A 9,708-nucleotide genomic window follows, 5' to 3' on the forward strand; every position below is an offset into this window, starting at 1 on the left:
GGCCCAAAAAGGTTCTGGGCTGCTGAAGGGGTTGATATATGGATTGAAATCAGTGACCCAATGTAATTTAACCCCTTCAGCAACCCTGTTACTTATTCAAATAGGCAGAATTGCAGGGATGCCCACTTTGATGCCACGTTTCTTGCCCAGAAGCTTTTTGTGCCAGGCCAGAACACGATGCATACAATGCGGGGCACCCCTGCTTGCAAATATATAAGTTGAAATCAGTGGCCCAAGGTCATTTAACCCCTTTAGAAACCCTGTTACCTATTCAAATAGGCAGAATTACAAAGATGCCCATTTTGATGCTCCTTTTTCTGCCCAGAACCTTTTTGGGCCAGACCAGGCTTCATACAACGTGGGGCACCCCTGCCTGCACATATATATGGATTGAAATCAGTGGCCCAAGGTCATTTAACCCTTTAAATCATTAGTTACTTATTCATCGGACTGACTAAGAAACTACTGCCCCTTTGGTGCCAGTTTTCCTGCCCAGAACCTTTTCGGGCCAGGCTGGAACAAGCTGTAGTTCATGTAGGGCAACTCTGTCAGTGAATGTAACTTTTAAATCTGTGACCTAATGTCATTTATTTCTTTAAAACACCAGTTACTTCTTCACCGACTGAATAAGAAACCAACTTCAAGGCATGAATAAGAAACTGGCTGAATAAAAAACCAACTTCCATGTGCTGATCATTCCCTCCCACCCATGCCAGTTATATATGGAATCCATATAACAAATCTGTGCTGCTGCATTTCCCCGTCACAGAGGCAAAGTTCCAAGTACAAAACCAGCAGGGCAACCCCTGAACTTGCCAAGCTCCACCCTGTCTCTTTAAAAAAAGCCACAACTTGATATTTTGTCCCCTCCCATGTGTCTATATATTGTGTGAGAGAACTAGCTGTGTTTATATCCTGTGCTGTGAGTGAAGTGGGACGGAGAGGGGGGGCGTAGAAAGCAAGAGGAGAGATGTAACTGCTTTACCATGTAACTGTAGGGGGAATAGTGAGGGGTATGCGGGGAGGAACTGCAAACAAGGAATAATAAATCAAAAAAAGTGAAAAACTCCATTTATGCCCAGTGTGGCTGAAGGCGCAAGCAGAGGGTCCCAGTATAAGCCAGCATGTCTTGCCCAGCGCCCCAGCAGTACTACCGCACGGAAAGCAGGGAGTCGGCGGCCAGCATGTTGCCTAAGACGGATGGAGAGGAGAGCAGCTCGGAGGCAGGAGGGAAGAGACAGAAGAACAGAGAGGGCAGCTCCTTGTGGCTGGCAGTGGGCATCATCTTCATCCTGGCACTGCAGATCGCTTGTACCACCGGACTCTTTGTCTATTTCAGCGTGTCCATCTCCAAGGTGAGAGCTTGTGCAGGGCAATATTAATGCTGAGATTGGATTTTTAACTTATGGAACATGTTCATCACTACCTCCCAAGAAAACACAAATGTCTGTGCATCCAAAAACAAACCCAGCCTCCTGTAGGCTGCCAGTCCACATAGGGGCTACCAAAAAGTGATAACACCCCTTATTGGGCCCCCCTAGAATTCTCTTATGTTTGTTTTGCTTCCCAACTATTTTTACATTTGAATATGGCTCACAGGTTGGGGACCCCTGGCCTAGGGCAAGAATCTCATTGGTTGCCCCCTGCAGCCACCCCAAGAAATTAGATCTGGCAGGCAATAAAGAATTAGTCTGCGATAAGTAGACTTGAGTCAACTGGGGTGGATAAATCACTATTACAAATTGGGAACATCACTAGAAATATACAGCTCTGCGAAGCAGGGAGTTACTTCATGGCCCCAGCACTTTCCCCATAATGTGCATAAACATCTACACAGGTCCAGACTGGGACTAAAAATAGGCCCTGGCATTCCAAGTACACAGGGACCCAAACAGTCCCCCCACCAGCCCAATAAATAGTGAGTGTCTATGGCATCTTATAGCAGCCCCTCTGGCATTTGCCAGAATCCACAGATTGCCAGTCCGGGGCTGCATGCACATTTGTGAGTGTGACTTGTGACCCCCAGACGCAGGCTACAGTCACCATATTGTTATGCTTCTTTCACAAATTTTTATTAGAAAGATCTATGCCAATGGCACCTGTTAAGGCTCATGTCACATATGGCATTTTATGATGGCAGAGAAAAAGCTGTTTTTGACAATAGCCTAAAAATGATGTCTGAATATGCTAAACTTACCAACCATATTGCTCCATGTAAATGGCCCAGTTTGTCTGTCTCTTTAAGTATCATAGTTTGTGTATATTTGAGCGCTTGTCTCAAAGCTCACTCCTTTGGCAGCCAAGCCTGCCAGCCTGCGGAGATGTGTGCCAAGTTTTCTATTTGTACTTCTGTGTTTCCGCGTGCCTGCGCCTGATAGTGTATCCCTGCACTGCAATCTTTTCCATCCCTAACTTGACTCATGTGATGCAGTTTATACTTATATTTAATATTGTGTTTGAAGATTTCCATAAGAAGGGTATTGGCTAGAGTTAGTGCTTGAGCATAAGGAAAGTGTCCCAGACAATCACTGCCTCCCCAGCCCCGTAGCAAACATATGGCAGCTAAGTACTGCATGTGTGTTCAGTCGCCAGGTGATGCTGTATCCATTGCACTAATGTGGGGTAGAACCTGTAGCATGTTGGTATTTAGTGTTACAAACAGTGCATTGATCCTGATATCACTTGAGCCATTTAGCAGTGGAGCGAAGCTGTTAAACTGCGGCATGTCAATCTAAAGAAGAATGAAAGCATTGCAGACGTGGATTGGATTAGCTGGGAAACAAAACAACAACTTGAGAAATGAAAACAAAACTGTTGCATTGCTAAGAACCACTTGTACATAACATCTTCAGGTGTACCTGTACATTACTTTCCTGATCCCTTGAGCGCTGTGTTGCTAGTGCAGTAATAACACACACAGGGCTGCTGTGCTAGTTCCCAGGTACATCAGCCCCATGCATATACCAAGTTATACCATACCGGTCTCCCCTGTATATACTGACTGGCCTGCCAAACTGCACTGAATGTGACCCTTACCATACACCCAAATCATTTGCCATTCAGCATAACTGGTACAGTCAGTCCAAACCATATTTCTCTATTCTCCCACAGCAAGGATTTGCTTTGTACCATCTGCAAAGCGTGTGGGAATTCTCCAGTGACCAGATTTTATTTTATTGTCCAGCGCGTTTCGAGCCCTTTGTGTGTGCACCGAGGGAATGTTTGGCCTCTGCACAATGCCTGATTCAGCAGATAACATCTGGGGATGGGTGTGGAGTATCTAATGCGCAGAAATGCATGCAAAAATGTTTTGTTCATGTAACCTGTTATTGACTGGATTTCATGATGTTTTATATGTATATGACGTAGGTTTGCACTGTGCTTATAATTGCTATAAATAGTGATGCTATTGTGCTACCCTGGCCATAACAACACTGCAAAATAAATCTGATATCCTCTGCTGACCCATTTATCCGTTTTCTAAAAGGGCTTAGTGGTCAATTTTTCCAGTTTTTATGCTTCAAGACGTTTTGGCTTTCTGGTCAGTGAGCTGAACTAAAGTAAGAGAGATCAGTTTCAAATGCCATAAACCTTTAAATCCTAGTTTTATAAGAGCAGTCATTCCTGTGTATCAGTCGAGTCACTGTGTAATTGTGTCTGCCTTAGCTAAGGACTCAGACACAAGGAACGTCAGAGGAACTGCGTTGCCTACAGATCATCAACAAGATGGAGGATTTGTCAGACCCTATGGATTATGACCTGGACGGACTGATACCTAATGAATCATGTAAGAAACTGACCAGCAGCATCAAGTCATACATAAACCAGGTAACGTTAAAGCAGCTGCTCCCTGGCTAAAACATAAACCCCTTGTTTATTTAGCTGGCCACACAAGCCCAGGTTTGGTTGGGTGCTTTGGCTGATTTCAGTCTGACTGTCTGGACACGATTGGTCAGTTTCAGTACACATCCTACATCCTGATCGATCACTGCTTACTTGCCATGGTATTAAAATTCCTTCTGAGATGCACCATGTTGGATGTGTGGTTCATCGGCAGATAATAAAGTGAAGAAGATCCCTGGCTTTTATTCACTTTCTGCAATTCTAGTCATTCAGCTGAGGGTCCAAATAAGGAGAACAGTGAAGTGTGGGCATGTTACTATATGGCATTGCTCTGCCTGGCCTGTGGGCTGATCCATTTGATATTGTAGACTGCTATAATATACAGGTGGCCCCAGCAACTGAATGTCTCCAACTTAGAGAAATGGTCCTAGGTCAGCTGCCCCAAATACCCCTCTTATAAATTGCCACTGCAGCCATCACGTGCATTTGTGGGGGTTTTGTTTTCTGATACCTTTAATATAAAGTGCTTACGTACCAGTCTGTAAGGTGGCATTCTTGGACGTGGCCACAAATTTCATACAAAGACAAGGGTCCTCTACACTCCACTACACCATTATAATATATTTAAGGACATTAAGACAGTTTGTGCAGTGAGCTACCAAAAATGGCCTTCTTATACCACTAACTGATACTCAATATTTCAAAAGGTCCCTGCACACAACAGAACAAGTATTGGCACCAATGTGTAACTCTTCCTATTGAAATGAGGCTTCAGTGCATCCTGCAAACATATAATGCCTACAGATTATTATCAATTAACACCATCCATCATTTTCTTTCTGCCCATTAGGTAACAGAGAACATCCTTCAAAGAACAGCAGTGAAAGGTGAGTGTGTAACTAAAATATGAAGATTCTCATTCATCCAGGTCATGATATACAGTATCTAATAGAACAACTGGACTTTTCTGAGATTTTTCTTCAAAATGTTTCACCACTTATCCAAATGGCTTCTTCAGTTCAAATGACTGGTAGGGAATTCCCCGACATTTAAACTCTTGATGGTAGTACAGTCACAGACATCCAATCACAATGGTTCCATTGAACTTATTCAGTTAGGTGTTGCCTGAAACTGCTGAAAATAACCTGGTATTCTGCCCAAGATTTATTAGCGACCATGCCAGAATTCCTGCTGTTTTGCTCACTTAATACTGACAACCTTGACAAAAAGCATAATGAAAAAGACATAAAATGTATAAAATGGAGTTTATTTTTATACTTTAAAAGGTAACATGTAAGTTTTGACACGGAATGAGGCCACAGAACGCTAGCACGATGTCTGCAAAATCACCTTGCTCTTATAGGAAAAGGTGCCAGAATACTTCTATAATTATATATTTTCTATATCTGCAGAAGCTAGAAGGAGCATTATTAACATCTCAGAAGCACAACCTCACAGAGGAGAGTACATGAAATCATCAGCCCATCTGATACTTAATCAGGGCTCCCCATTGGGTAAGTTTTATATCTGTGATTTGCTAACATAGTTGCAGGATGTACCAGAAGAATAAAGCATAGAAACCACTTACACAATTGCACTTATCATTCTAAATGTATTAGGCTTAGTGGGCAGTGGCGTGCCTATAATAGAACAAGCATGGTGGGCCTGGGCAAGTCTCTGGCTTATGGCATACTCAGTGCTTTGGCCAGCACTCAATTCCATTATCATTAGTCCGTGCTCCAGTGGTGGTAAAATTCTGAGGTCCCTACTGTGCTACTAACTAATTCACACACTGTTTTATCAGGAGTATGGTAGAAAACTGAAAATACACAGTGATGGAGAGAATGTATAGGCCATGCATATAGTGCCCTGGTTGGAAGTGAACCAGGTCCCCAACACTAAAGCCAATTAATGCACCACCAATCCAAAGTGATCATACGTTCATGCTTTTTTTTCACTATGATGAGGGTTGCAGCACACAAGTTTCACACTGAAACATGTAACAAATATTGAGGCTACACCCCCAGCTGTTAGCCTTGCACTGAGCCTGTCTATTTAGTGATTGATTTCTACTTTAGTGGAACCTCTGTGCTTAATGACACGTCTGTGCCGTTGGTACATGTATCTCTGGTAAAGACTTTCTTACTCTGTGGCAGTCATCATTTCTTCTGTGTATTTCTAATTTCTGACTTATCTTTTTCTCAGTAGACAAGGAAATTAAATGTTGCTTTCATTTTTAATTAACAGGAAAAGGACCATCAGAAGATTTGGTGTCTGGAAACTCATTTCAGTCATGTCGCTATCCTATTCGGCAGTGGCAACTTAGGAACGCTTTGTCCCACATGCAGAACATGACCTACCATGACGGGCACATCAAAATCCTACAAGATGGCCTGTACTATATATATTCCCAAATCTACTTCCGATACACAAAACAAAAAGATTCCCGCCCCTCTTTGGGGCACCAACTGGTGCAGTGCATTAACAAAAAAACATCCTATGTGAATCCAATTCTACTTCTCAAAGGGGTTGGTACTAAGTGCTGGGCACCCAATGCAGAGTATGGACTTCACTCTGTGCACCAGGGTGGGATATTTGAGCTAAGGTCTGGCGATGAATTATTTGTCTCTGTCTCTTCCTTAGACATGGTCTATGCTGATTCAACGTCCAACTTCTTTGGGGCCTTCAAATTGAGTTTGTGAGACTCGTCTAAATATGAAGGAGGAAGGTCTGTAGTGCCTTGCTGAGACTTTCCACAAAATCACAAGGCAGCTTTAAAGGCAATAAAAAGCTGTTCACAGCCAGCACCTTTATAACTGGTTATGTAACAAGCCGTTATTGGTTGTGAAACTGTATAAAATTGGGTCCAGTGTCTCTGCTAGACTGAAAGGCTTGCCACAAAGGAAACATATTAATAGCAGCTACAAAGAAAACCTATACAGTATACAGGGAAAATGAATAACATTGTGAAGACCTATGTATTGTAAAGGCAGTGGTTTCAAAATTGTGAAGTCTGTGATAGTGAGATGTGAGAAAATTGTCTCTTCGTTCTCTTGGAAGCCCAGCTTTAGGTGAGATTTGGGGGTGAACCCCTATGTGTGTGCTAGATACGTTTATATCTATTGCTGAACGGCTGCTATTGAAATGTTCTCATATATCTGTAAACTTGAGTCAAAGAAAATGCAGAAATGATGGGACTCTAAGGGGGGGGGGGCTTAATCAAAAATATCAAAAAACCACTTTCTTGTGCATAAACTTTTAATTCATGTCTAAATACATAAGGCAAGGATGTTGTATGCTCCTGCAGAGAGAGTTCCAACTTCAGGCTTTCACTGGGACTTCCACAGTATAAATTACACATCAGGCCTGGGCTGGCAATCTGTGGGTTCTAGCAAATGCCAGAGGGGCTGCTGTAAGATGCCATAGACACTTACTATTTATTGGGCTGGTGGGGGGCTGTTTGGGCCTCTGTGTACGTGGAATACCAGGGTCCATTTTGAATCCCAGCCTGGGCCTACTACACTTTGGGGCTGATTTACTTACCCACGAACGGGTCGAATGGAGTCCGATTGCGTTTTTTTCGTAATGATCGGTACTTTGCGATTTTTTCGTATGTTTTGCGATTTTTTCGGATTCTTTACGAATTTTTCGGATCCAATACGATTTTTGCGTAAAAACGCGAGTTTTCCTATCCATTACGAAAGTTGCGTAAAAAGTTGCGCATTTTGCGTAGCGTTAAAACTTACGCGAAAAGTTGCGCATTTTTCGCGTAAGTTTTAACGCTACGCAAAATGCGCAACTTTTTACGCAACTTTCGTAATGGATACGAAAAACTCGCGTTTTTACGCAAAAATCGTATTGGATCCGAAAAATTCGTACAGAATCCGAAAAAATCGCAAAACATACGAAAAAGTCGCAAAATATTCGTTTTCAAGTCGGAACTTTTCCAATTCGGGTCGGATTCGTGGGTTAGTAAATCAGCCCCTTTGTATATTGACTGAGTTGCCAAGAAATTCAGGAAAAAGGGGATTGTGGGTTGACAGGTTTGCATGTTTAGTGGATGTATTTTTAATTAACAAGAAGCCCCTCCTGTGAATATTTAGTGTTTATTAAACAGAAATTCCAGTTATGTGCCTTTTATAGACAAGAAGGGTCTGACCTCGCAGCCTTTAGTGTCTGATCACATTATTTCTAAGTAGGAGAGTGTGGTGCTATTTGTTCTCTGTAAATAAGAAACATTTAAACTGGATAATGGCAAATGCAGTGGCTCTGTAGCATTTTGATAGTAAATTCTTTTTACCCTCCCTTTAAAGTCAGTGAATTTATGTCCAAACACCAAAATGGTAAATTGTCCCAATGATCTATAGTATTCTCATACATTCCACTGGCTTCAAAGGGAGGTGCCATTAAGAATCCTTGTTTTGAGAAAATAAAACAAGTTAACATGCCGCAGAGCTCTACAGGAGCCTAAAGGATATTCACTAACCTATAATGAAGGATTTTATATACTATGTAAATAGGAAAAAAGTGACTTTGAAATCATGCAGTGCAGATAGTTCTGCACAGAGGAATTTGATTGGCTGCCTCATTGTTAACCCTTTCCCTAAACCATGACTTTCCGTGCTTTTTTATTTTTCACGGGTGATATTTTCATGTTCAATCATAAAGATGATAGCAGTACATTCTGATATTGTAGCCACTTGTCTGAATTCCTTACCTGGATGTACCATGTAGTCACTGTGAGAAACATGACAATAAATAGCACATATTGTTCTAAAGAATCACAAAGGATTTCAGTGCAAGGTTAGAAATAGACATTACTGCTGTAAATGTACATTTGAGTTCATAATAGAACCACATATTTGGTTTCCTGGCCCTGCTACTGTTTGTCATGGGCGGGAAAGGTTCACAAGTGGATTCGGGTTTTTGTACTGTCCACTAACATTACTTTAGGGGAGACGACAATCTAAATAAATCTTTGTGAATATATAATAAAAATGTGATTTAAAAAGAATATATTTTATAAAGGTTGTTCAGATGAATCAGCTTACTGCATAAAACTCAATGCCAATTCTGTTTCCTCATTGGGAAACAAACTCACATATTTCACTGATATAAATGCAGAATTTGTAGCAAATCATCGCTGTTAAAGTGTTTTTTTTTTACAATAGTTTTGTACTTTGCAGAACTGAATAAAAGATTTATTTTTGAGTTAACAGTATCGTGAGATGTGTCTGTTCCAAGGGGTTACCAACATGTGCATTGAGGTTCTCCAACTGATATTGGTATTGCTTCATTGATATTGGTATCGTTTCATCTAGCCTATTGCCCCTAAAGGATCCGTACAGAGAAACCATCTATACTGCCTCTTGATGGGCCCCAGATTGGGGATATTAGTAGGGCCCATATATGTAGTGGTAACATTTCAGTTTACAGTTACTTACTTAACCTACACATTCAATGTAACCACAATTCTTTGCTTTGATTTCAAATTTTAAATTCTATCCATAAAAGTTTCACATGCACCAACAGTTGGAAGCTAAAGGTGGTCCTTGAGTCGGACTCAGCAGCTTATCTGCCCGTGTTTGGGCGCCCCTGGCGGGTCTCCACCGACATCTGGCCTAAAATTTGCCAGACCTTGATTGGGCAGGTTTGATTATCCGTTGGAACGGGGATGTAGATGTGCTCCTCAGTCCAACGGCACCTATGATGGGGATTAGCCCGTTACTGGGAAGTCATTTGGCGACCTCACAACATGTATGGCGGCCTTATGTCCCAAAATCACCCAAGGCAAGCTACTCTTGATTGCCCCCCCTATCAGGTTAAGAGCAGGGAGGGGGGATTGGTAATGATTGGTAATGAATG

The 9,708-nt window shown here is 41.9% G+C and overlaps 1 protein-coding gene across 2 annotated transcripts; it reads left to right on the forward strand.

Moving 5' to 3' along the window:
• The first annotated feature begins 702 nt into the window (after positions 1-702).
• Positions 703-7,281, forward strand: tnfsf10l (tumor necrosis factor (ligand) superfamily, member 10 like). Of its 2 annotated transcripts, XM_004916787.4 has the most exons (5): positions 716-1,355; positions 3,667-3,828; positions 4,694-4,730; positions 5,256-5,357; positions 6,091-7,281. In XM_004916787.4, exons 1-5 carry the CDS (start codon positions 1,125-1,127, stop codon positions 6,543-6,545), a joined length of 987 nt encoding a protein of 328 aa, XP_004916844.2. In that variant the 5' UTR covers positions 716-1,124; the 3' UTR covers positions 6,546-7,281. The 2 variants fall into 2 exon arrangements, with proteins under 2 accessions (XP_004916845.2, XP_004916844.2); XM_004916788.4 differs by lacking the exon at positions 3,667-3,828 and having other exon boundaries at positions 703-1,355.
• The last annotated feature ends 2,427 nt before the right edge of the window (positions 7,282-9,708 follow it).

The sequence above is a fragment of the Xenopus tropicalis genome, chromosome 8 (assembly GCF_000004195.4).
Source record: "Xenopus tropicalis strain Nigerian chromosome 8, UCB_Xtro_10.0, whole genome shotgun sequence".
NCBI classification, from domain to species: Eukaryota; Metazoa; Chordata; class Amphibia; order Anura; family Pipidae; genus Xenopus; species Xenopus tropicalis.